Source organism: Ammospiza nelsoni, chromosome 22, assembly GCF_027579445.1.
Source record: "Ammospiza nelsoni isolate bAmmNel1 chromosome 22, bAmmNel1.pri, whole genome shotgun sequence".
In the NCBI taxonomy this organism is placed as follows: domain Eukaryota; kingdom Metazoa; phylum Chordata; class Aves; order Passeriformes; family Passerellidae; genus Ammospiza; species Ammospiza nelsoni.
In genome coordinates, this window is record NC_080654.1 from 3,758,555 (window position 1) to 3,786,418 (window position 27,864).

Consider the following 27,864-nt stretch of genomic DNA (forward strand, 5'->3'; position numbering starts at 1 on the left):
TGTGACACAGCAAGGTGGGATGACCCACCATGGCCTCAGTGACCAGTCTGCATCTCCTGGTCCTTCCTGATGTAATCTAAACCCCCCAGCACAGGCACTGCTCTGCAGTCAGTAAATTCAGCTCTGCTGAGCCCAGGCACGACCTGGGGAGAGGCTGAGAAGCAGCACAGCAGCTCAGAGCAGCCCACAGCAAAATTTCTTCAGGAATTTGATATAAAGTGGCCAACCCGAGTCCTTTGTAATTGCTTTGAATCCAATTAATGCTGCCTGAGTAGATGTTAGGAATTATAAAGAGGAATCCAAGTCTGAGCTTGTCACCTAAACTACGATAATATTCCTTCAAAGGAGGCACATTTGCAAACATCATTAATTACCTGGGGAACAGCTCAGGGTTTCAACTGAATTAAGGGGGGAATGTATTTTTGTGATTTTGTGTTTGATTGAGAGCAAGAGATTACCTTACTCTGGAACAATGGAGCAGCTCTTTGTCACAGACCTGGCAGCAAAACACAGGGAATTAGTCTGCACCAAGTCCCCCGCCCCCAAAACCAATTTACTGGGAAGGACATTATGCCAGGAATTACCTGGGGCCAGAAGAGCTTTTAAAAGTGTTTAGCATGGGCTTCTCTAATCAGAAAAATCCAGGAGCACAGAGCTAAAATTTAACTTTTTTTTTTTTTTTTTCTTTCCATGAAGTGCTGCTTGGCTTTGAGGTGTGCTGGGCTTGTTTGGTTGTGTTGTTCTCAGGGTGGGCTGTGGGTGCCATACTGGGATCCTCCAAAAAAACCCCAAAAAACAAACAAAAACAGATTCAGGTGCTGACACAGGGCAGGGACCTGTTCTGAAGTGCCAGACTTTGTGCGTGATCACTGGAAATCTTTTATGGAAATGATCTGCCCACACAAAAGTGTGAATTTGCATGTCATGTAGGCAAAACACAGCAGGCTTACTTGTACAGGAGTGCATGAGAGCTCGGTGGCAGCAGCCTGTGGCTTCCCAAGGCACTGCTTGCCAGGTGCCCAGGCCTTGCTTTGCAGGGTAAATTTGAGTTTTAGGGACAGGAGGTTTTGGCCCCTCAGTTTGGGAAGGACTTTGGGATGCTCAAGCACATCCAGAGGAGGCAACGAGGCTGGAGAGGGGCTGGGAACACAAACCCTGTGAGGAACCACTGAGGGAGCTGAGGGTGGGATTCCTCTCCCTCTCCTCACAGAACCAGAGAACACAGACTGCTTTTGCTCTCCCTGTACATGGAGTTAGTGATCTGGTTTAATTCCAGCTGAGAAACCAGGGCAAGGAATATACATCAACACTCTCCACGTTCTAAATCGCCACAATCAAGCTTAAATTCTTTTTATTCTTCACTGTAAACCTGTCCTGAAGTAGGTTAGTGGATCAGAGCAGCTCTGCTCTATATTATTTATAGGTTTCCTTTTGGTTCTTGCTGCTTGGCTGGATGCTGCTGGAGGACTCCATGTTCCAGCAGCCTTTCTCTTTGCTGCAGCTTTAAAACTTTCTATTTTTGTCTGTAGGAATCCCATCTCCCCAGCTCCCTTCTCTGCTAAATTCAGCACACTGGCAATGCTGAAGCTCTTTCATGGCATGCTGTGCCAAGATCTGACTGGAGTGAAAAGTGCTGCACTGTTCTGTTCTGCTTGTGTGTGAGCACAGGTAGTGCCCAGCCCTGCTCAGGTGTTCCCTGCTGTGCTTCTGGGGCCAGTGTCCTTCAGGAAAGCTGCTGTCCAGTGGGAGGAGGATGCTTTGGCTGGATATTCCTTGCCCCTCTGAGCCAGATAACCTCTGCTCAGGAGCATTTGCAGCAGAAGCAATCGTTGTGTTTGGCTGTGAGATTATTCAGCAGCCCAGCACAGGGCTGCCCTCCCACAGCCTGAGGCAGGAGACCTCAGCATTTTTACCAACTCTTGTAATTCAAACCCACTGAGAAAGTGAAGAGACTCTACACATCAGCTGAATGTGATAGGCAGGGTAGGGCTGCATAATTTATAGACCTGCATTTCTTTTTGATGAGATTTTTGAGTCTAAAAGCTCTGGGAAGGGAGTGCTATTTTTTATTGCATCTCTGAACTCAAATTATGTCAGATTTTGTGGGCACAGTCTGTGCTTGTTAAAAAAAACCCCACCAAAGTGCAGCCTCAGATTGCTCTGGCTCATGAGCACTGCTGGTCCTGCTCCTTGCAGAGCTGCACCAGGCACTCCCAAGGATTAATTCCTCCATATCCAGAGGGAGCACAGGCATTCACAGCATGCCAGGGATTATCCCACATCACCAGGTGCTGGTCCTGCTCAGCTGCAGGGTGTCTGGGTGGCCAGGGGCCAGTTGCTCCCTGCTGTGTACAAATCACAGCATCCAACTGTGTGCTTTGAAATGATTTGGCTGGGATTGTCGGTGTGCTTGGTATCTCTCTGTCCCAGGCCCCTTTTTCATGTATTGCATGATCTGCCTTGACTTTGGGCTGTGACAGCTTCTTGGAGCAGCCACCAGCACCTTCCTTCCAGGTGCTTGGTGGCCATGGCTGGTGCAGTGGTGTGACACTCATGAGACGTTCATTCTCCCCACACTGTAACCTCTGAAAGGAAGGAAATTGGGGATCCCAAGTGCCAAAATGCCACTCTGTTGTGGCATTTTCTGAGACCTCCATGGAAGGGAGGAATGATGAATCAGACTCCATGTTCTCAGAAGGCGAATTTATTATTTTATGATCTATATTATCTTAAGAATACTATACTAAACTATACTAAAGAATAGAGAAAGGATACAGACAGAAGGCTAAAAGATACTAAAGGAAACTTGTGTCTCCTTCCAGAGTCCCAACAAAACCTGACCATGATTGGCCAATAAGTCAAAACAATTCACATGAATCCAATGAAACAGTTCATAAATGTCCAAACACATTCCGAAGCAGCAAAACACAGGAGAAGCAAATCAGATAATTATTGTTTTCATTTTTCTCTGAGGCTTCTCAGCATCCCAGGAGAAATTTCTGGGCAAAGGGATTTTTCAGAGAATGTGACAGTGACCCTCTGCTGTTCTGCATGTCCCAGGTTGTTGTGTGGCAGGTGCAGGTACACTTGTTGCTCTGAGGAAACAGCAGCACATCATCCCAAGAATTTCTGGTCTCACTGCAGAGCTGGGTGCCTGGTGTTGGAGTGCTGGAGGCTTTTGGAGCAAGGGCTCCCTTTCTGAGCTGATTATTCTGAGTGAATCATTGCAGGCAGTGCTGGCTGAGGTCGGAGAGGCTGATATTGCCGGCTGCACTGATTTGTAAGGATTTGGGAGACATAGTGATATTTTCAGGAGATAAACCACTAGAAATAGGGAAAATGTTATAAAACAGGGGCACAAGTTCCTCTTCCCTTATCTCTGTGTGAGTGTTGTCAAGAGTTTAAAATATATGTGTGATAAAGCAATTCCTGGAGCAGTTGCAGTGACAATGTGTCCTGAAAAGCATCTCCCATTTTGTTGGGAGTGGGAAGCCAGAAAAGCCATGCCACTGGGATAGAAATGTCACTGGGATTGGTCAGACAGATGTTGGAGCACAGGGTGCTCTGAATAATGAGCCAGCAGGAATCAAAACCTTTTATAATGTATGTTTTTAATGGAGCTGAGAAACAGGGACAGAATAGGAAAGCTGTTTCTGAGTCCTGCAGGCATTTAGGGGGTGGTTAGGATGTCATTAGAGGGAGTCATGGGATGTCAGTGTTTCTCTTAATATGGAATTGAAGTCAAGAGCAAAAACTTGATATAAAAATATATAAATAAATAAATAAATAAATAAATATAAAGATAAATAAAGAACTGGATAAAACAAGTGCAACCTAATCCTGTGCCACAGCCTGAGATGCTGCAGGTGGTGCTGGATGGTTCTGCTCAACAGGGGCTGGGTGGGGGGAGATCACTCCTGGAAAGGTCCTGTTTAAAGGAAATAGAAAAGGTCAATATTAACAGACTAGGAAAAGACAAATGGCAGTGCTGTACAAATACTGTGTCAGATGAGGAATTGTTCCCAAAATTGTAGATAAGACAGTTCTGTCCTTTTTATCTGGTAGTACTGAATAAGAGGACAATGAATTTTGCTAAAGAGCAACACAAGTTAAATCTGATTTGAGGAAAGGAAATACAGTGACACCGCTGCAAGATGTCATTCCTTTCTCTAGTGTGGTAAATTCAAAAATGGAATTCAAATGTGTGGATGGTGAGAGAATTCAGGGAAATAACTATCAACCTTGTTAGAGGGACAGAAGGGACATCAAAACTTGGACCTTTCTGGGACTGCCTGCACTTCTGGGGCCCTTCACAGCTTTTTGTCATTGCTTGCTGTGTGACCTTCTTCCCTGCTGTGCCACAATGCTGGTTTGGCTCTATAGATGAATTTCCTTCCTGTCTCAGCTCCAACCTGCTGCCACCCATCATTTCCACTTTGCTTGAGGTTCACCTGTCAGGGCCCATGTCAGCCTTGACGTGGAGGGGCTGTCACAGGCACAATCTATCAAAAATCCTTTCCTTAGGATTTTTCCTCCTGAGAAGCTGAGAGACCTCAGGAACAAAATGTAAACACTGATTATCTGCTGCTGTGGAATGCAACAGGTGCACCTGTGATTGGCCCATGTGGTTGTTTTTAATTAATGGCCAATCACAGTCAGCTGGCTCGGACTCTCTGTCCGAGCCACAAGCTTTTGTTATCATTCTTTCTTTTTCTATTCTTAGCTAGCCTTCTGATGAAATATTTTCTTCTATTCTTCTGGTATAGTTTTAATATAATATATATAATAAAATAATAAATCAAGCCTTCTGAAACATGGAGTCAGATCCTCATCTCTTCCCCCATGGAGACCTACCCGAGCTCCCTGCACTGAGCTGTGCACAGGTAATCCAAAGCAGGAGCTGAAGATTGATCAGCAATGCTGGAATCCTGCCCGTGGTGCTGAGCAGAGGTTGGAGCAGCTGCTGTTTTGGGTCTGTGTGGGGTGGGACAGTGGCCGTGTGTCACAGTGCCAGGCTCTGCTCTGTGCTGGGGGTGCCCTCCCTCTGCTCTTCATGTTCACCCTGTTAACAAATGGCATCCCTCATCATCAAAAATATTTTCCATAGGCCCTCTGGTGATGGCATGAGCAGTATCAGAAGTCATTAATTCTGAAATGTGGGCTCCAGGGGACACTTAGGGCAAATAAATCCTTAAACCTTTCCTTGTCAATGCCTCCCCTGTCAGGCAGGTGCTGAGCTGTCATTCAGCAGCCTGCAGCCTCCTCAACAAGCAGCTGCAGCATTCCTCCTCTGCATGTCCTGCTGAACCAAAAGGGCAGAAGAGTCCCTAAAAGAGTCCCTAAAACCCTCAACAAAGCTCTTTTCCCCCCTATATAAGTATTTCTTCAAAGGACTGTGCAAGGTTGCTGTCATTTATACTGCTTTAAACAAAAAGCATAACTGATGAGTTATGTGAGCAGTGGGGTTTTTTAAAAATTTATTTCTGCTGATGCATTCTCCAAGGTATTTTTAATGTAATTTGGGATTATTAGTGACCTCCAAGGTGTCAAAGGGTTCAGACTGCCTGGCTGAGTCTATTGCTCTGAGCAGCAGTTGGAGAAGGGCTTTCCCATCTGATGGCTTTTGCTTATCAAACAGGGAGGCAATACCTCATACTCAGTGAAAAGCCTAAATCTGGGCTGTGGAAAGGAATGAGTTCTTCCTGAAGTGCTTCAGTGCTGAGACACATCTAAATCAAGTTATTGGGCAAGGGGTTGTTCTGTGCCATGGGGCAGGCAGCTCCTGTGAACACTAACTGCGTGTGATGCCTGAGCCCAATACCCTTCAGAGCTGCTTAACAGCTTCTCTTTTCCATTTTGGTGATATCTTTCTAAATTATACATTAAACTTATCAGGCTGAGTAATGCATCACAGCTTCCCCGTGTCAGACCTAATGTTCCTTACTCAGCTGCAGCTTTGTGTTTGCCTTTCCCTTCCGTTTAACATCAGGCAAACCCTGGGTGCTCCTCTCCAAACAATCTGAGGGAGCATGAACTCATGCTGCTGTCCTGGGGGATGTGGGTGCTTTGTTTTAGGAGGGGGTTTTATAAATAAATAAAATTAAAATATGGTGAATAAATTAAAATAACACCAAACAATCTGAATGAGCATGAACTCATGCTGGTGTCCTGGGGGATGTGGGTGCTTTGCTCTAGCTGGGGGTTTATAAATAAATAGATAAATTTAATTAAAATACAGTGAATAAATGAAAATAACAATCTGAGTGAGCATGAACTCGTGCTGCTGTCCTGTGGGATGTGGCTGCTTTGCTGTAGCTGAGGTTTATGTTGGTCAATAAATTAAAATACCTCCAAACAATCTGAGTGAGCATGAACTCATGCTGCTGTCCTGCTGGATGTGGGTGCTTTGCTGTAGGTGGGGTTTTATAAATAAATAAATAAAATTAAAATATGGTGAATAAATTAAAAGAACACTAACAATCTGAATGAGCATGACCTGCGATGCTGGAAAAAGGTCCTGGGAAAAGCTGAGAGTTCCATGGAACTCATGGTGCTCTCCTGCTGGGTGTGGGTGCTTTGTTTTATATATTTATTTATATTTAAATATAAATATATTTAAATAAAATATAGTGAATAAAATAAAAGAACACCAAACAATCTGAGAGAGCATAAACTCACGGTGCTGTCCTGCTGGATGGGGGTGCTTTGCTGTAGATGAGGCTTTATAAATAAATAAATTAAAATATATTGAATAAATTCAAATAACACTAACAATCTGAGGGAGCATGAACTCATGCTGCTGTCCTGCTGGATGTGGGTGCTTTGCTTTAGGTGGGGTTTTATAAATAAATAAATAAAATTAAAATACAGTGAATAAATTAAAATAACACTAACAATCTGAGGGAGCATGAACTCATGCTGCTGTCCTGTGGGATGTGGGTGCTTTGTTGTAGGTAGGGTTTTAGAAATAAATAAAAATATGGTGAATAAATTAAAATAACACTAACAATCTGAGCAAGCAGTGCACAGAAAGAGTTGTCACAGCACTGGAGATTGTGGGTGACAGGGGACTGACACTGTGGCTGTTGGGATTTTAGGTGCTACAGGAAAAACAAGGAGTAATTTGCTCCTTTTCCTTGCCAATATGTCTGAAGACAGATAGTGTTTGGTTAAGTGCAGCTCTGAAATGGAAACTCAAGCAATTTTCTTCCAGTGCCTTCTCAGATCATTGCACAGCAAGATGCAGCTGAGGAGGAAGGCTTGTCTCTTGGTTTTAAGTGCTCTGTGTTAATGCTGGTGTCTTCTGCAAAATTACCGGGCTTTGTTGCTGTAATTCTGTGCAAGGAGGAATTCCTGATTTTAGGGGTTTTTTCCTTGTGTTGTAGGCCATTTTATATTTATTCTATTGGCAGTTAGTGCCTCAGAAGGACTGAATTCCTTCTGTTTCCTTCCTGCCTCTCCCTTGAGCTCTCTCTGTACCAGCTCCTGTTTGAACCCAGGGTCCTTTGGCCACATTGTTTTTTGTTTTGTAAAAAAACAAAACAAAAAAGGCCCTTCAGTGTGCAGGTGCTGCGCAGGACTGCTGCTGTTTGAAGCAGCCCTTTTTATTGTTCCATTTAATTTTATTCTGATGTATGTATAAATAATTGGATGCCTTTAGTAGGCTGCAGCAATACTCCTGGGTCGTACATCCACCAGTTTTTTCCTGGTTTTCTTTTCCCTCTCAGAAGTCAGGAGGCAGCTGTGGGAATCAGTGCTGCTCTTTTAATAAATGAAGTCACTCCAATGCCTGTAGCACATGAGCAGGTTTTTCTGAACAGTGCAGCTTTTTCTATTTGTAACATACTTTCACCTTATTATATTTACATTCTATAGCAAAACAATGTATGTTTTCAGCAGAATTAATCAGTATAATTATATGTTCTATCCAGTGTAAGGTTGAAGAACTGATGCAGGCTGGTGATTAGCCCTCTCAGCAGCAGTGGGGATGGAGTGCTAATCTGTGCTGAAAACTCTGATTTTGAAAGATGCCGTTTATATTCTACTTACAAATTGAATATTTCCTCTGAACACCCCCAACCAATTTGAATAGAAATGTATTTATACCTGATAGCAGTGCACTGTGTTTGTTTTAAATTGCAGTTTTGCTTCTGTTTGCAGAGGCTGCCATTACTCAGGGCCTGAGTCTTTTTTAACAGGACCTCTGCCCCTTTGCATTTGCCTGAAGTTACACCAAATGAGCTGCAGTTGTCTAACTCTGCATAGTCTTCATCTTCTCCTATCCCTAGAAAAAAAAATAAAATTAAAGTGCTTGAATATTCTGTGATTCTGTAATACTGATTTTGGACAGAGCAGCAAGAGCTCCTGCATGAGCTGTCTGTGTGTGGCTTGTTTCTATTTCCAAATAGAAAACTCCTTGACCCCTTCTAAAGTTCATGAGGAAAGTTCAAGGTTCATTGCAAAAATGAAAGAGTTGTTGAATTCTTATTTTCTAGAATTTCAGCCTTTCAGAATAAGGAGCACTTTGCAGACACAGAGCTCCAAGAGAGCTTTCATTTGCTGTTTCAGCCTTTTAGAAAGTACAATTATACAGGAAAGGAAGTTCCCACATTGCAAAAAAGTTCAGATCAATTAAAACAATTTACTTTGTTGCTAATGATTCCAGACCATTGTAATTTATTGGTGAACAAGTGGCTTCAAAAGCATCTTCATTCAGTGAGTGCACAGAGGAAATGTTAATGGGTTCTTGGGTAAATTAGGTGTTGGTTTGGTTACAGACTCTCCCTGCAAACCTTTCTATGTGGATTTGCCACACAGCCTGAGGAATTCCAGCTTTTAGAGGAGTTTCTGATGGGTTTTTAACATTCAGAGGAGCACAGGTAATGGGGGGTGGCTGGGCTGGCACAGCCAGAGTGGACAAGCAGTGTTAACAAGGTGAGGTTTGTCCCTTTCTGTGTGTAACACACCACTGGGTCTGTGCTGATGCTCAGCAATTACTGGGAACTTTTTATATTTGCCACAAATGTATTTTGCAGAACCTTTTGAATGTTCTTTCAAAATGGACCTTTTTTTAGCAGAACTTAACAGTGTTAAAAAACAGGACTTGGTGCTGTTTTTGTCAGGGTCTCACTTATCCTGTGGACAAGTTTGCTGCAGCTTCAATTTGCCTGCTTGGAAAATTGGCTGTCACATGCCAGGGACAGCCAGATCTGTCAAGCTCCACACAGTTTTCCTTTATTAGCTCTATTGGGTTTATTGCTTTTCGTATGCTCTGAGGGATGATGGTTGTTTAGTGACAAGAACCTGAAAAATCATTCAAGTTGACAATGCTTTTTAGATTTCATTTTTTCCTTGTGTCTCTATCTATAAAACAGAATGGCTTGAGGACATGCTGAACATTGTGGGGAGTTTGCTCTGTTGCTGGGAACATGCCTTCAAGCTCTGGGCTCTTGTTACCATCCCCACATCAGCCAAACTGCAGTTTGGGCATTTCACCATTTCACCTGTCCTGCTGCAGCTTCTGGACTTTGGATTTCAGCAAACAGGCTCTAATCTCCTTAGGCATGATGGTTGCTCCAACCATTTCCAAATTGTGTGAGCAAGCTGGGATGAAAGATTTTTGTGATGTTTTCCAGGTTCTTGCAGTACTGAGCCTGCTGAAACTTTTCTGACATAACACCAAACATCAGGAAACCTGGAGAAAAGAGCATTGCAAAGAGTGGTGATGGAGGATCTCCTCTGGCAGGGTGTTTCTGCCTAAAGAGGGGGATGCTGCATTCCTCAGAGAGTGCTCTCCCAACACAGCATCAAAGGCAGGCTCTGCAGGGAATCCCTGTGTGCACCCACGCTGGTTTTGTTGCTGTCAGCTCATTGCACATTCCCTTACAGGTTTTTAGTGCTCCCTGGTGTGGCAGGCAGACAGCACAGAGCGTGTGAGGTACCTGCTCCTCAGGGGGCCCAGCAGGACGTGGTGTCCCTGGTGCTGTCGCATCTCAGCATCTCAGTGCCCTGGGGTGGCCAGGGCTGCTCCAGTGCCAGGGTTTGCTGTATGTGTAATGAGAACAGAATCCCCTGGGCTGTTCCTGCTCCATCTCTGGTTCTGAGCACGTGGTGGAGGAAGGGGATATTATATTATATTATATTATATTATATTATATTATATTATATTAATCATATTAATTTCTTAGAGTTACCCCACCACCCTATCTGAGGAAGAAAGGATTCAAACCCTCATCTCCAACTCCCAAAGCTGGCGTTTTTAACTAAACTACTTCCTGATAATATAATATAATATAATATAATATAATATAATATAATAATAATATAATATAATAATTTTTTACAATATTATAAAATATAAATTTCTTATAATATAACATACATTTCTTATATAATATAGTATGTCATATGATATGATATTATATGATATGATTATATGATATTATATTATTACTATATTATATTATATTATATTATATTATATTATATTATATTATATTATATTATATTATATTATATTATATTATATTATATTATATTATATTATATTATATTATTACTATACTATAAAAGAATACTATACTAAAACTATACTAAGAAAAAGAAAGGATACAGACAGAAGGCTTAACAAGAATGGCAGTGCTGAAACCACTTCACTGGGCTCCTGGCAGACACAGTGAGAGTGTCCAGCCCTGCACAGAGCACCTGCACCTTCTGAGAGTGAGGAGCAATAACTTGGGGAATCCTGGTGCCTTGAATTCCTGCTCTTGCTGACGTTTCCTCGCTCCCTGCAGCTGTGGCAGGTGATGGAAATGCCTCTGATGGCAACAGAAATGTTCCTGATGAAGGGGAGAAGGCAGCTGCAGCTCCTGTGTCTGTGCCAAGATGAAAATCTTCATTGCTGAGTGGTTTGCAAAGGCACAACTGCAGTGACCTCAGATGCTGCTGCTGCTGAGTGAGCACCAGCTCTCCCTCCAGCAGTATCAGAGAGCAGCAGTCTGTGCCTGGATGGTGCTCACTCATCTCCAGCCACAAACAGGAGGCACCTGGGCAGGGTCTGTGACTCAGACAGGCTTTGCTGGCAAAATACAAGGCTGAAAGCCTCTGTGGGATATGTACAAAGGCTAAAATGTGGGTGGGCATGTAAGACTCTCAATATTCTGCTCAGAACCAGCCCCACCAGCAGCCATGTGTGGCACACTTAACAACAGACCCTGAGATCAATTCTCATGCTGTCTGATGAAGTTCAGATCTGAGAGGTCCAAGCTGAAGAACAAAACCTGCTCTGTCCTTTGTTTGAAGGACAGCAAAAAAAGGGTCTCCATTCCTCTTCCATGTTCTGTGCAGACAGAAAAAAAAGGAGAAAGCAGCAAATTAGAAAATGCCCAGAGCACTCTTGAGCCTGGATAGTGCAGAGTGTTGCTGTTTCTGGGGTTTCAAGGACTCTTGTCATGAGCTGTTCATTGCTCAGTGTTACCTCTCTCTCAGATGCTCCTTGAGATGCACTGATGCCTGAGCTCAGAAACCCCTTTGATCTGTGCTTACTTTGCTGAGCATTTACCAACTTAAAAGTGCCCATGTTAAACTTTAATATTCCCATGTCTGGCACTGGATGTTCCAACTACTGCTGCTTTTTTTGGGATGTCTCAGAAGATACCAGTGTGTGTAGCTGGGTCAAGTAGCTGATGGGTGAAATGAGCAGTGACTGGCTGTGTGTAATAGTCTGCATCTGTTAGTGAAATTCAGAAGCTTTCCTGCCTTTTTGTATTTTGTGAGGCATGCAGTGTCATAGGAGTTGTGTGTCACTGTCATATTTTCTGAAAAATCCCTTTGCCAGGATTTCTTCTCCTGGGAAGTTGAGAAGCCTCAGAGAGAAATGTAAACAATAATTATCTGATTGCTTTTCCTGTGTTTGCTGCTTTGGAATGTGTTTTGGACATTGTTTACCAACAGGGAATGTTTGATTGGCTTCTTGTGAATTGTTTTTACTTAATGACCAATCACCATCAGCTGTGTCAGACTCTGAGGAGTCAGCCACCAGCTTTCATTATCATTCTTTTTAAGTCTTCTGTCTGTATCCTTTCTTTTTCTTAGCATAGTTTTAGTATAGTATTCTTTTAATATAATATAATATCATAAAATAATAAATCAGCCTTCTGAGAACATGGAGTCAGATTCCTCATCTCTCACCTCATCCTGGGGACATCACAAACACCACAATTGTGTGTTCTTTTCTCTTGCTGATGTGAATGTACACCACAGGCAGCAGCACTTAGTGTGTAAAATATCTCAGCTTCAGAGTCACATCTGGCAAGTAGATTTAAAAAAATAAAGAGAGGGAATTTCTGCATTAATTTCGGCATTTAACAGCAACTGCATTGCTATTTGTTGTATTCTTCAGAAGGCACTGCCAAAACTTCACTCTTTTTCTTGGGGCATACTGTGAAATAAAAAGGTGAGGGAGACTCTCCAGGAGAGATTCAGCCATGGAGTTACTAAAGAAATTGATAACTCTCATGTGCCCCATCTCCAAATGCTCACCTGATAAATTTGTGCTCACTACTTAAAAATCTAATTGGATGAAGTGTTGGCATCTGTCAGCAGCTCAGCCTGAGCCCAAGGGCTAAACAAAGCTCACCTTTGTTTAAATGACACAGCTTTGGAGGTTATCAGGGCACTGTGTGTGCCAGGCTGCTCTGTGCAGAGAATCTGAGGCTGATGGACTGGGTGAAGGACATTTTGCTTTGCTGCAGCAACTCCTGCTCATCCCTGATAACATCTCCCTCAGCAGCCAGGTCCTTGCTCTGCCTTGGCACTTTGAGGCAGGATGGGCTCCCTGTCCAATGTACCAATTCTGTGCTCTTAGTTTGTGAAAAAGAGACCTGATTTGGGGCAAAAAGGAGCCAGGAAGGAATGAGTGCCCCTCCCTGGAGTTCACAGCTGTGCTGGCACTGACCAGAGCTGTTTGTGCCCCCTGGGAGTGCTCCTGTGCTTGCTCTGACATAGTGAAACAGAAACAAAATCCATTTGTCAGATCTCCCCAGGAGAAACCTGAATGCCTGCACAGCCAGACAGGAGTCAGAGTCCTTGGAAAGGTCTGATAAGGAGATAATTCCACTCTTATCAGCAAGTCAGAGCAGCCCATCTGAGCCACACAGCAGCACTGTTGGGGTCACATTTCCTTTTAAGATTCCCAGGCATCCACATGGGAGTCTCCAGATGGATGTGGAGGATGCCCAGAGAGCTGGGCTGGCTCCCAGCCTGCAGCAGGAGTGCTGAGATGCTAATCCCTGTTTGTTAATCCCATTGGATGCTGAGTGGTAGTGGAGAAGAATGAAGGTTGTCTAATAATCTTTTCCTTACAGTTCAGAAGAAATTCAAGTCTGATACTCCCTTTTTGCTGTAGGATTTGATGTCTCCTGTTTAAAGTGCTGGCTGCTGTGGATCCCTTTGAGGACACCATGGCTAGGGAATCACAGCCAGCAGCTGTAGGGAGAAAGGAGGGAGCCAAGTCCTTGATGTGGCACTTTGGGGTGTCCCTGGGACCTGCCCATCTCTTCTCTGGACACAGCCCCATGTTGCTGAGTGTCACAGACATCTTTTATGGAAAATCCTTTCCCTAGGATTTTTCCTCCTGAGAAGCTGAGAGACCTCAGGAACAAAATGCAAACAATGATTATCTGCTGCTGTGGAATGCAACAGGTGCATCTGTGATTGGTCTCATGTGGTTGTTTTTAATTAATGGCCAATCACAGCCCAGCTGGCTCAGAAAGAGAGCCCAAGCCACAAACCTTTGTTATCATTCTTTCTTTTTCTATTCTTAGCTAGCCTTCTGATGAGAACATTTTCATCTATTCTTCTGATATAGTTTTAATGCAATATATATCATAAAATAATAAATCAAGCCTTCTGAAACATGGAGTCAGATCCTCGTCTCTTCTCTCAACATAATACCCCTGTGAACACGGTCACAGCTGAGCTTTTTATGCATCTTTTGTTTGGACCCTGCACTTTGTGAGCTCTCATATGCAATGCAAAATTAAAGCTGGACTCCAGAAGGAGAATTTTGGATTCCCTGGCACTGGGGTTACTCATGTCTGGAAAGGTTATCCAGGCACAACAAAACCTTCAGTGAATAACCTGAGTGCTGTGGAGCAGTGTCAGAAGGGTTTTGCCATAGGAACAAACGTGTAGCAAGACTATCAAAGGCAACATTATGAAAGTGTTTTGAAGGTTATTGATGTTATTCCTGTGGGAATTGTATTACCAGTCACTGATATCAAAAGTAACAAATTTATAGAAGCTATGAATGATGGAGGCCTCAGAGCAAGAGCAGAGAATAAAAATAAAAAGGACTTGTTGGCTTACTATGTACTCTATAGGCTGCATGGAACATTAAATAGCATTTATCTGCTGTTCCTTCAGGCAGGGATCAGGCTCACAGGTGCCTCCTTGCCAGCTCCATGCCCTGCTCTGTGTCTGCAGGTGCAGGGAGAGGGCTCAGGGCTGCAGCCCCTGGGATGGAGCTGGAGCTGCCATCACCTTCCAGCACTGTAAGAGCCAAAATCAGGGATGTGGGACTCCAGGGGCTCTCCAAAATGCAGTTTATTGTATCCAAGATGTTACAGCAGCCCAGGGTCATGGGTGACAGAGCTGTGCCCACAGCTGTCAGCTCCAGCTGCAGGCAGGCCTGGAGACCCTTTGGTTTTGGTCACAATGCATTCTATACTTTTCTTTTGGTTACAGTACATTATATGCTTTTCTTTGCTGGGCATCTTCATACAGTAGAACCAATCTATACCTTAACTTTTACCTATAGCCTATCATAACTACTAGAATTACCATATTTATGTTACTGTTCTCCAATCACTAAAAGTACATTACAGTTTAAGCTAGAAGTTGTTTTTCAGTTTTCTTGCAGTGGAAAATTCTGAGACCTTTTTTCTTCTTGCCACATGGGCAGACTTGTTTGCCTGTGCTCTCTTCCTGCTTGGTAAAAACATCTTCATGTTTGAGGTGGGTTTATCCTTTGCTGTAAGCCATAAAAGCCCTTTCTAACTAACATATTAGTTGTCCTGGAAGACTGGCTCAGCAATTCTTTTCTTCTATATCAAAACTTGCTTCCATCTCTATTCCTTCATCAGACTCTACATTTAAAAATCTTTTGGCTAAACATACATATCTGTTAAACTTTCTTGTCAAACTTTCATCCTTCCCAGCTCAGCACTGCACAGAGCTCCCTTCTGGTGGGATGTTTGGGGCTGGGAGGCTCTGGCACCCTGGCAAATGCTGCTCTGCTGCCTTGAGCACTTGGGTCAACTCTTGGACACATCCTCAGTCCTCTTCCAAATGATTTTCAATAATTTTTATATGTACAAAAGTAGTTTGGAGCTTGGTGAAGCTTTAGGAGCAGTGCTGAAGGACAGAATGCCTCTGCAGGGAAAGCTTATCATGAGCTTTCAGTTCATTCTCCTGGGCTTTTCTTGTTTGGTATTTGGAAATGTCAGCTTTCTATTACTTGGTCCACCTACAACAATACCAATTAAAAAAGTAAGAAGTGGTGCATCTGCAGGTGCCTGTAGAACTGCTCTAATTCACAGAAATGCATTAATATTTAATAGATAATAGTGTTATTGAGGCAAGCTAGGCCATCAGCTTGAGAGAAAAACTTGCACCCTCTTCATTCCAACTAGAATTGGAAGCATTCTGTTGATAGAAACTTTGAAAGCACTTGGTGAATGTCAGTGGAGCTTTGAAATTAAAATTTCTTCTTATTTCAGATCAACTATTATTGTATCTCTGGCTTGGGTGAGCTGGGAAAGGGCAGAAGCCACTTGGGGCATGATTTATAATGCTGGCATTTCTGGCCAGTGATGGGGATGGAAGTGTTCTGAGCTGAGCTCGTTTGAAATGCAATGACAGAATTCCCATGTAAAGGTTGCAATAAAAAACAGAAGGAGGGAGAAGAGATTTTGTACTTCAGAATGAAAAAAAAAAAAAAAGAGTCCTCACAAATGTCAGCTGAGGGATCTTTGGCTCACACTTCTGGGGAAAAACAGTCCAAATGCAGTAGCAAATCTTTTCCAGAGCAGCAGCCTGCAAAGAGAGCAGCACTGTTACAGCATTTGCAGTACCTCAATATTTACATTTGTGCCTGTGATTTGTTGGGACTTTGCCCGTGTGTGTATGGGCAGCATGATTCCAAACATGATTTCAAACTATTCCTGCAGCTGCAGGGCAGAACTCTGCTCCACATCTGCATTTTGGTGGCTGGGAGGTTCCTCACTGGTGCTTTATTGGCAATCAAAGCCTTTTCTTTGTGTTACCCAAAAAAAAGCCATGTTTTGCTGTTAAATTGAGTAATCCTGATGTATGAATTGGGCTGTATCAGCTGGGAATTTTTTTGAGATATTTTGAAAATAAAAAGCACAATTCAGGTATACAACACTGAAATACCTTACAGCGTTGATATTCTTCTCTGCACCACTTTCCTTGCAGAAGAAATTCCACTGGAATTGGTTTGTTTTTTTCTGGAAATGGTTGCAGTATACAGGTTTAACATAGGAAAACACAGAGGCACTGTGCAAAGTGGTAGAGAGCAGGAGTAGCAGAATTTATTCAGTATAGCAAGAGATGTGTGGGCTAGAATAAGCCTCATTTGTCAGGAAGAGTATCTCAGAGGAGTTCAAACCAAAGAAACCTTTGCTTTGCCCTCAGTGCTATTGTTTGAAAATCCTCAAGGCTTTTGCAGAATGAATTGTAAAACTGCAGAGAGAGAGCAAGTGACAGGGAGGAGGAGGAGGAGGAGATGCCTTGGTGATTTCCACAGCAATTCTGTCTCCCTGTAGAGCCACTGGGTGCTGCATGCAGTTTTAGTATATAATTATAATATAATATATCGATATTATATGATATATGATATGATATATGACATGACATAATAATATAATATGATATGATATATAATATATATAATATAATATAATATAATATAATATAATATAATATAATATAATATAATATAATATAATATAATATAATATAATATAATATAATATATCAGCCTTCTGAGAACTTGGAGTCAGTTTTCATCTCTCACCTTATCCTGACGACCTTCACAACCCACACCACTTTCCCATGAAATCACTTTCATGATTTCATGGGATTCATGGTCTCTGGGCAATAAGAAATAAGCAGGACAGGAGATTTCCCTGCTGCATCTCCATCCCTGGGACCTCTGTGTCAGCAGCAAAGCTCCCTGCACGTTCCCAGATAAACAAATGCAGTCCCAGCTCATGGCAGAATTATCTTGTCCCTGTCAGCTGCCTGTGTAAGTTAAAGCTTCCAGATGGGAGAGGTGACACAGATGAAAAGAAATTTCCATTGTCCAGAAGAATAATACCTGTGTGAGAAAGAGAAGTGCCTTTTGTTTTATTTTGCTGCACGTTTCTGGTTGTGTAGCATCATCTTCCTGTTAAACTTTTTACTAGCACTAGAGGTATTTCTGTGAAAGATAAAAAACATCTCAGAAATCAATTTCTTTTGGAACTTTGGAGGCCGGGAATTACTGCTTGTTATTTCTCTGTGTCTTTCAAAGCGTACTTTAAGTAACCATGATCCTCAGGAGTATTTAGAGGCAGCTCTTTCTATATAAAATATCTTCAAATGTATCACATTTGAGGATGTATTAGTGAGTGTTTGGTGTTTGTTCTATATTAAGACTCTCTTGCTTTTCTGCTTATGCTATTTAAATGCTGCCTGCTCTGTGTGCTGTGCCCTTACCAAGGTTTTGAAGAGGAACTGGGGAACAGGTTATAAAGTATACAGCCAGATGAAATCTTGATTCTCTTTAAAACAATTGCAGGAAATCTCGTAATCTCAAAATGATTGTTTGCTTTCCAAGCCTTTCAATACTTGCAGGATGTGGAGCTGTATTGTCCTGTAGCCAGTCTCTTGTCTCAAACGTTGTTGAACTTAAACAAAAACTCAAAATAATTTGGGCTGAAAAACTGGGAAAATGACTCTGTTTTGGAGTTGTGGGCTGGCTGACACAGAGTCATTTTCCCAGTTTTTTGAGACAAGCATTGTATTATAAGGTATAAATCCTGAGACCCCAGCCATGGCTGGGATGTGGGGATGGCCCAAAGCTCCTGTACCCAGGTGAGGACAGTGACAAGTGACACAAGATCCTGAGTGTGTGTCTGTCAGGATTTAACTCCATTTAAACCCACACATGCACCAATGTCTCCCTGCCTGGCTGACCCCAAGCATCTTCTCTCCCTATGGAAGGGCTAGAAGTTCCAGCAGCTCTTTTGTCAGCTGGATCCATGGGGGACAAGGTTAATTCAAAGTTCTGTGCTATCTAAAAGGGATTTTCCAGCAGAAGCAGTCCTGCTCTGCAGCACAACAACTCCTTTTGTGTCTGGCTCTGGGGTCCCACTCTCTCCCCTGTGCTCCAGTGCTCCAGCGCAGGTGCCAGGGCTGTGCAATGTCTCTGGTAATTGGCTCGTTCTCCCTAATTAAACATGCCCAGCTCTAGATAAATTAAGGCAGGAGGTTGTGTGCTCAAAGGCAGTGCTTTTTTTTTTTTTTTTTTTGTTTTCACAGTTAGTGTGGAAGATTAATATATTCTAAGGCATCAGCCACCAGGTTGCCTTCCATAGCATGACCTCAATTAGAAATTAGTTCAAGGATAAAGAAATTGCTGGGATTCAAACCAATAATCTGCCCAAAGCTAGCATTTGGTCTCTGAAAAAATTCCATTACTTCAGTGTCTGTGTTATGTATTTGTGCCTTTTTCTTCAGGTATCTCAGACTCTGCTCTCAAACCTTTGAAAATCCAGAGAAAACCATCCAGAAAGACACTGCTATAAATAGCAGAAGATTTTGTCATCCATGTGTCTGGGAATAGTTCCATTCAGTGGTTTGATTTTTAGATAACATACAGATGATACACAGGCACTCCCAGCACCTGTCCCTGAGTTACCTGTGGGTACTAAAGCGTGGTAGCCCTTCAAAAACCACAGAAACCTCTTTATATTAGTTTTCTATGGGACCTCTTTATTTTAGCTTTTTTTGGAGGTGATAATCTGTCAAATATTAATCCTGTCAAACCACGTCAATGGATATGAATTACCTTCCCAGAAAACTGAGATTTCCTTTTCAGCCTTTTGGATTGTTTGAGAAACACAAAGTAAATCTCATGCTGCCAAAATAGCTGCCAAAAAAAAAGAAAAAACCTGTTACAATTTTGGGGGTGAGCAGGGAGGGAGTGGGGCACAGGAGCTGCCTGTCCATCCCACTGTCACACCCCATTCCTTCCATTCTGCTTTGTGCTGTAGCCATGGATGGTTTCACTACCTGTGGGGCTTCACAGCTTTGACACCACAGAACTGACACAAATATCCAGAGCCAGACAGGGCAAGTGGCTGCATTTGGGGGTAGTTCCTTGGCTGAGATTAAATTCACTGATCTCTTCACACCTGAGGATGATTTACTTCCTTTCATCCTTCCAGCAGGGAGTGAAAATGCAAAACTTTCAGCTCAGAGGTATTTTTCCAAAGAAAATTATCTTCAGCTGTGGTCATCGGTGATTTGGGAGCCCCTGCCAGTGAGATTTTGCCTTGAGCTGATTGCCTTGGCTGAGCAACTGAAGAGCAGCTGGAAGCTGGCCAGAAATGGCTTTTGATTTTTGCTTGTAAAAGAAAAATAGAGGAAGAGAACCGAACCAGCATGCTTTGGTAAGGCAGAAGGTTTTTGTGATTATTCTCCCTGAGAAGGGAGACCTCCCCTTGGAGGGGACTCTGGGAAGTGAGGAAGAAACAAAAGGTGGTTGCTGAAATGAGAGTTTCCCTTATGGTGGAACTCTGCAGGACCTGACCATTCCTTCACCCCAGCACTGGTCAGCCCTGTGCTGGCTGCCCATGGCCCCCCATCTGCTGGAACTGTTCCAGTTTGGTGTTTCTGCTCCTGGGGAAAATCAGGCTGGTGGAACAAACCATCCCTGTTTTACTCAGATAATTTCCATGGTGTGGTGGCAGCAGAGGAGGCTGCCAGGCTGCTCCAGCCACTGGGATGGAGAGCTGCAGCACCATTACTGCCTTTATCACTTTCTGGATAATGTGCACACACACTTTCACCATCACAAAGTTTTTCTCCTTCATTTTTCACAAGAACTGGCATTAGATTAATGGTTAAGCCATGGCAGAAATGTAACGCCATGCCAGTCTGATTTATTGACCACTTAGTGCTGATGAAGCTTCAAACAAGAGTCAGACAGATGTTGCAGTTGCATTTTTCTTCATCAAAACCAACGACTTGTTGTGTTTAACCACTTGTGGCACCATCTCCTGTGGAGGCAGTTCCTGTGCCACACTGAGGAGGCAGGAGGAGCCAAGGAGCCTTGTCCAGGTCAGGGACAGATGGCAGCACCTTCAGCTTGGGTTTGGGGGAAGCAGAGCAACTCTGCTGAGGCTGCAGGTACTGGGATGATGGGCAGAATTCCAGCAGGAATATTTCCAGAGCCGTCTTCAGCCCAGTTCAGGGCTCCCCTCATTCCCCCCTGCCACCCCACTGAAGGGTTTCTGCCCTGGTGTGCCCACTCTCCTGATGCCTTTCCTATATAGAAGTTATATTTGTATTTTGTTCTTTCACATCTCTCTTGCTCTCCTGCTAGGTCATCACAACTAGTGATTTGCTGCTGATTATGAGTTTTCCAAAACATATGCATGCTGTTCATTCGTGTCAAAACATTTCAGTTCACCAAGTAGATTGGCATTCATGAGATTTGTCATTCTGAGGTCAGCTTTTAGATGTAGGCATAAGGAACAAACCTGTTTGGTTTGTGCTTGTTTTACATGCTTTTATATATAAAAAGTATAAATTTCAGTGCAGTCCGCTGCTGAGGTGCACTTGCCTGTGCTGCACTGAAGGCAGGAGGTCTCACAATCCTGACCTGCTTGGTGACAACCCAGCACTGTCAGGCTGGGAAAAATACAGCTTATCTGAGAGAAGGCAGAAGCACCTGCAGAACTGCCACATCACCCAGTGCTGTGTCCTTGCTCCCTTCTCTGAAACCTCCCTGGAGCAAGAGGTGTATTTACATGAAATCTCTGAAGCATATTACTTTTTATTACTTCATCATCTAGATCACTAATGATGTTAAATTAGCTGATGGAGACTATTTGGGTGTATGGGTGATCATTTTTACTATCTGAACCTCTTCTGAGTTATGCATGAGAACTGTGATGTTTCAGACATCCCCTTTGTAGAATGAGAGGTTGTGATGATTTTCTGTGTCCTCTGTCTGGGGCAGATATGCCTGTGAAAAAGAAGGTTTTGAACACCTCACAATTGGACACAAAAGGTCCAGTTGTTTTTCTCAGAAGATGTCTTGGTTTGAAAAGACAGGTGCCTGCTGAGGAAGGCAGGAGCCTGTCTTGAAGTGGAAAATGTAAATCTCCTCTTTCTGAATTATTTTAATTTTGACCTTAAGGGGCTCTCAGGCAGAGATGTGGGAGCAGGAATAACAGTTTTTTATTAGGAAAAATAAAAATAAAAGTGCAGCAATGCAAAATAACACTGAGAGAGTCAGAACAGACCTGGTCCCCTGTGTGTCAGGGAGGTGTCCCAGCCCCATGCCATGGGGGCTCAGCCCTCCTGCAGTGCCAGCTGTGGCTCTGCTGCAGCAGGGATCCTGCACAAGGGGGGAGTTTTCCTCTGCAGCTCCAGGGCTGCTGCAGATGGGCCTGGGCTCCCTCTGGCCATGCAGGGCAGCACAAAGCTGCTCCTCTGGGAATGCAAGGGGCAAAGGCTGCTGGGGTGTCCCAACCCTCAGATTGTATCCAGGCAGGAATGCTTGGCTCCTCCCCTGGGCGGAGCATTGCCCCATGGGATGCTGGGATTGGATCAGCCCTGCAGGGACACTCAGTGGCCATGGACAGCAGAGATCTCCTGGAGGGAGGATGGGTTGTGGAAGGGATAAATAAAATCTGCCCCACCTGGTTCTGACAGATGGCAATAGAACACACACCCCTGGCCACATCCTGCATTTGCAACCCAAGGCAGAAGAATCCTGGGAATAGAAGAGCCAACAGTTTTCTTTGCTTTGGCACTTCCCAAAACCTCTCTGAAATAAATTCTTAGCTGTTCCTTACAAGGTTTCTTTGCCTTTTCCTGTGCAGTACAACTCTTTTGGCACTGGCTGCAAGAATTTGATACTGCTTTCTCACAGAATCTTCATTGAGAATCCCCTGCTTGCAGTTCTATCCATAGAGGGAAAAAATGCAAGTTCCTGCTTGCATATTTTCCTAACCTAAGGAAATTTCTCCTAAGCTCTTTTGAGCTTGCCTTCCAGATAGAGGGATGTATCTGGTTACAGAGGGGGTTACAGAGGGGCTGCTCTGCTTTTCATGTTGCTGTGCACCAGTGGCCTCCCCACTGCCATCCCCTTCTTGGCCAGCCTGGAGGAGCTGGGAGCCATGAGCAGCCCCCCAATCCTGGGGATGTACAGGATGCTCTCTGGATGTGCAGGGTGCACTAGAGGGGTCCTGGTCACCCCACACACCCCCTGCCCCTGCCCTGGGCTGCTCTGGGTGCAGCTCCAGCGTGCTGGGTTCAGTGCTGTGCTTTGCCCACCAGAATTCACTCCTCAGCTCTCCTTGGTGAAGGTGTCCCTGTCCTGCTCCAGCTCTCCCCTGGTTTCATGAGCAAGTGCTCCCATCAGCACAACCTGTGCAAGTGGATGATGGGTTGTGTTCCCACTCCCCCTTGGAACAGGGCTCTAACAGCATTAATGAAACATTACAGTTTTAATCACACCATTATCCTATTTATTTTTATAAATAATTCCAAAGCAGTCATTAAAATTTGCGAACTTAGGAGTAAATGACTTAGGGGAAAGGAATCATCTCCTCAATCTTGTTATTATCTATTGAACAATCTCCTTGGGACGCTGGTGGGGAACTGGCAGAGTTATTGCTGCTGCTGTTAAGATGATTCATTTACTCACAGGGTGGGGACAGAGCTCAGCTCCTGCTCCAGGTGTGGTGGGACAGCACTGCAGTGTGCCAGGGCAGGGTCTGACCCTGCAGCCCATGGGGAGAGGGGAGTGGGGTCAGTTTTGGGGTCTGCTGTGGGATCAGCTGTGGGATCTGCCTGCAGAGTCAGCTGCAGGATCAGTTGTGGGATCAGCTGTGGGTTCAGCTCTGGGATCACCCTGCAGGAGCCAGCACCTGTGTCCTCCTGCAGCTGTCCTGCAAGGGGCTTTTCCAGCCCCAACCCTCTGCAGTTTGCAAACATCTTCAAAAAACAAGGAATTACGGGCTTGTCTGTAAAGAGCCATGTTTGGGGTGCTCTGTTATGCTGTTTGTGAGCCTCTTCCTCTTCCCTCCTGTTTTCTATCACTGTATGGGGAGTGTGGCTGTTCCTCATGTTCTCAGGTGACTTTCTGTGTGTTCAAAAAAGACTGATGTGGACCAGAACTGATGGAAGCATTGTCTCAAACAAACAAAAGGTCCCTTAAAAAAAAGCATATTCCCTGGTGTTCATTGTCAGTGATGTTCATAGGAATGAATACTCCAGGTATTTGGTGTTGCAAGGGCTGGAAAAGAGGTGCATGCTGAACATACCAGTGGAGCAGGAGAGTTGCAAGCACCTCAGGATGGGGGAAGCCATGTGCAAACTGTGACCCACTCCTCTTTTAAAGAACAGCTCCTATCTTGGGGAAATCCCATACAATCTGGGCTCTGCTCATGATGCTTGCTGTCCCAGCTTTAATTAGGAAGTTAAATGCAGAGAGTGCTGGCCCCAGCAACATAACCCTTGCTGTGCTGTCCCTGCAGAACCCAGACATTGTGTTGGTGCACTACCTGAACGTGCCGGCCATCGAGGACTGCGGCAAACCCTGCGGGCCCATCCTCTGCTCCATCAACACCGACAAGAAGGAATGGGCAAAGTGGACAAAAGAGGAGCTCATCGGGCAGCTCAAACCCATGTGTGAGTATCTGGGGCTGGTTTTGCTTCTTTGCTGTGTGTTTAGAGTCTCTCACATCCTGTGAAGGAGTCATTTGTCCATCCAACTCAGCTTGTATCTGCATGCACTTTCTGTCCAATATTAAACACTCCTGGGATGCATGGTATGAGAGCTGTCCCCAAAGAGGTCTCCTCTGCACACTGGGAGAAAATTGTACCCATGTTCTTGCATGTTCTAGGGCTGTTTGTAGCCACCTGCTCACTTGCAAAGGTTCTGGCAGGTGGATTCCCCCAGGGGCACTCCCTGTGTGGGTGCTCATTGTCAGGGCACAGTGGGCTGCTGTAGCTTACAGGTGGCCCCATGGAACTGAGTGTGTTGGACTGAGCATCATTTCCTAGAGTTTTGCAGCCTAAAGAGAAGGTGTGCAGAGTGACAGGGAGGTTTGCCCTCAGACAGGCAGTTCTTTGAACCCCTCTGCATCTGCCTTGGTGTGTAATATTTTCCTTTGCACCACAGTTATATTGTGTGTCTTCCCCTGGAGAGCACATTCCAATATGCACACGAATATCTTTTTGCAATGAAAGAAAAATTAGACATAAAGTGAGCTTGTAACCGAGAGAAAATTAGCTGCAAAAGCCACAATAGCAAATGTGTGTCAACAGATACCAGGTCTGCTTCTGTTCCTGCCCTCTGCCCCTGCCTGGATGCTGGTGTCAAGCCCAGCCTCCTGTAATTGGAGGTCACAGCCACGGAGTGCATCCTGATGTGTGCCTGCCATCCGTGAAAGATCAGCCTTGTGCTGACCACAGCCTTGGTAATCTGAGTTTGCAGTCCTTTGTTGCATCCTGAACTCTGCAGGCCCATGTGTTCCTTTTCCACACAAAGCTGGAGGGCAGAGGAGGAGAGAAAATGACACATTTGCCCCTGGGGCTGATAAACTCAGACAGAAATCCAGGATGTTGGTATAGCTGAGACTGGACAAGTGCCTTAACATTAAACAGGAAAGGAAGCAGCAGCCTGTTAAAAAATCTGCAGTGCATCAAGAAAATTATGTGAAAACTACAACGAACTCGCCGTAAATTTAATAACACTTGGCTCTTTTATGTCTCAGGAGGGAAGAGTGAAATTCTGTGCAATTATTCAGAGTATATATGCATGTACACGTCTCTTTTTATGGGTACATATCCTGGGAAACACATCCTTAGAAATGTAGCTCCAATAAACGCTTTGTGTTCTGCTCAGACCTGGAAAACAAAGAGGACACGGATAACCCTGTTTGGGGAGCACAGAGGGGCACTGCTCGCCAAGAAGCCATCAGATTTGGTTCCAGTTTAGGGTGTGCCATGAAATTCTGGAGCCAAGCACATTAGTTTCATCACATTTTTGCATTAATCACATTCTTTCACAGACTTCACAGTTTGATTGCCCGATGTTTCCAAATTTCTCTGCCCTAAAGCAGATTTGTCAATGGCTTAATCAAAGCGTTGTGCGTGGTGTGGCTGGTGCAGTGACAGTCTCACCCTTTTACCTGCTCTGTGCTGGGGTTTGTTGTGTTTTATTCCTCTGGACTTGGAAGCTGTGTGGGGGTTTTGTTGCTTATTTTGTTCTCTTGGTTGCTGTTTTCCATGAGGATTTCTCATTTAAGGCACATTAGTGATGATTACAGCCAGGGTGTTTGTGGACACCCAAGGCCTCTGTACCTGCAGGTTCCCATTTCAGACCACTGATGTCATTCAGGATTAAGGGAGAGAAGCTGATACAGTTCTTTGGAGAAAATGCTTCCTCCTGGTCAGAGGTTGGTGGCAGTGTCCAGCTCTTGACTCACTGACAAGAGCTGGTTAAGCCCTGCTCACCTGAAGTCAGGTGTTGAAGCTGTTGACCTCTGTCAGGTATTAAAGCTTTTCTGTCAGAGTGGAGGGTAGCAGGCAGTCAGTGGTGTGGGAGCATGCAGAACTCAAAGCAATGTGGCAGATGGCTGGCAGGGTGAGCAGCATCAGTCCTGGAGTCCAAGCTGGACAAATGCATCAAACTGTTGTTCCTGAAATGCACAGAGACCCTGGCTGGGAGGATCAGGGAGCTTGTTTACATTTCTTGCATCCATAATTTGTTCAGCTCCCTTTTCCCTCCCTGCTGCATCATCCCAAAGTCATTCCAGGCTTCAGCAGCATCAGGGAGAGGCAGCAGCTCCTGGTGCCAGCCTTGCCACTGTGAGCAGAGCAGGGCACTGAGGGCTGGGTGCTGAGAGGTGAAGGACACTGCTGAACCCAGAGAGAGCTTCTGGGCTGGCTGCAGGGCTGCTGTTTGCTCATTCTGTCACTGTGCTTATGGATAAAAACCTCACCTGTTTGGAGTGCCCATAGAGCTCTGGGAGCTTTGTGGAAGGAAAGAGCATTAACTTGTTCTAACATAGATGGTGTGTGAACTAATTAAGCGACTGAAATGAACCCATCTGAACATCCATGAAAGGTAAATGCTGCAGGTGCTCTAAGGATTTGAGGTTTTCTCAACACCTCCAGCTGAGTTGAGACTGTAAATAATTAATTAATCAGCCTGACTTCAGCTTTCATGGCTTTGGGGCTTTAATTTGTTTGTTAACTGCCTTCACACTGCCCATGACCTCCTGATTGCCTTCTCTGGACCATCTCTGTTGGCTTCTCAGCCCTCCATTTGGCAGCCCTCAAGGCTGAAGCCTGTGAGCCTGGAAGGCCCCATACACACTCCTGACCTACAGGATGATTCCCCCTTCATCCCTACAGGATGATTCCTTCCTCCCTGCAGGCTTGGAGAGGAGGCTCCTTGTCCCAGAGCGTCACCAGGGTCAGGGAGCCTCCACTGCTGCCAGGCTGGGATAATCCAGCTGTTGGGAGCATCCCAGCTGGGTGCCTCAAGCAAAAGGGCTGTCATATGTGTGTGTATGTGTTGCTTTGGTATAAATGCAACTTTTGGGTACATTAGTGTAAAGTTAATAGCTATAATCCTTGAAAATTCTGCAGGAATGTGGTCCGAGACACCTGTAAGTCATTTCAGGATGCCTGGTGTGAAGAATGAGCCTCAATTTGGCTTAACTTTCAATTTCCTCCCCCCTTTGTGCCCCATTACAGTCTTGCTTTGAGATTTCTCTGAATAGATTAGCAGATGTCCTTAGAGGCATCTGGTGGTAAAAGCAAATTCAGTGGCAGAATCCATCACAGCAGAATTCTGTATATAAACTCCATATGATCAGCAAATTGTGGGCCAGCTCATGTTGGGGGTTTCTCCAAATCATCCCCTTTTGGCTCTCTCATCCTTCAGCTGGCAAAGCTGACTTAAAAGCTCACAGCTGGTGCCACGTTGCAATCCTTGTTCCAGGTCCACTATAATTAAGAGCTATCTTCCTTTCAGAGGAAAAGCTTTTTGCATTTCCCTGCTGCAGAGGAACTGAGAGCTCCTGTTTGTGCTGCCTGCACAAACAGCTGGAAATTCCATGTGTGCTCATCAGCCCATGGGCAAGGGCTGCTCTAGCCTTTTTCCAGAGTCCTTAATTTTGTGTCAGTGAGGCCATCAGGCCTCCTGGAGGTGACCTCAGCCTTCATCCCTGTGTTTTCATCACTGGAGAAGGCACCAAACCCCTGTAGCTCAGAACAAAACTCAGCAGCAATTGGAATTAATGCAGTTTGGAGAACTGAGTTGTTGGGAGTTTTACTTGGGCTTGAATTTATATTTAATTTCAGTAACTCTATTTAAGGATTGGGGTTATATTTCATCTTAAAAGATCAGTTGTACAAAAATGCTTCATGGGATGAATTTCACAATTCCCCAAGGAGTTTGTTTGAGTTCCAAAGTGCCCCTCAATGGAAACTGAAGCTTGCCAGCTTAGCTCAGCTGACCACATAGAAAGCAATGTGGATTCTTTA

The 27,864-nt window shown here is 44.4% G+C and overlaps 1 protein-coding gene across 3 annotated transcripts in view; it reads left to right on the plus strand.

Annotated features, from left to right (window-relative positions):
- The window catches only part of CAMTA1 (calmodulin binding transcription activator 1), a 241,005-nt gene that overhangs the window by 160,507 nt on the left and 52,634 nt on the right, over window positions 1-27,864 (plus strand). For all 3 annotated transcript variants that reach the window (XM_059487707.1, XM_059487702.1, XM_059487703.1), the window contains exon 6: window positions 23,841-23,994. In XM_059487707.1, coding sequence (XP_059343690.1) covers window positions 23,841-23,994 — 154 coding nt within the window. The remainder of the gene's footprint in view (window positions 1-23,840; window positions 23,995-27,864) is intronic.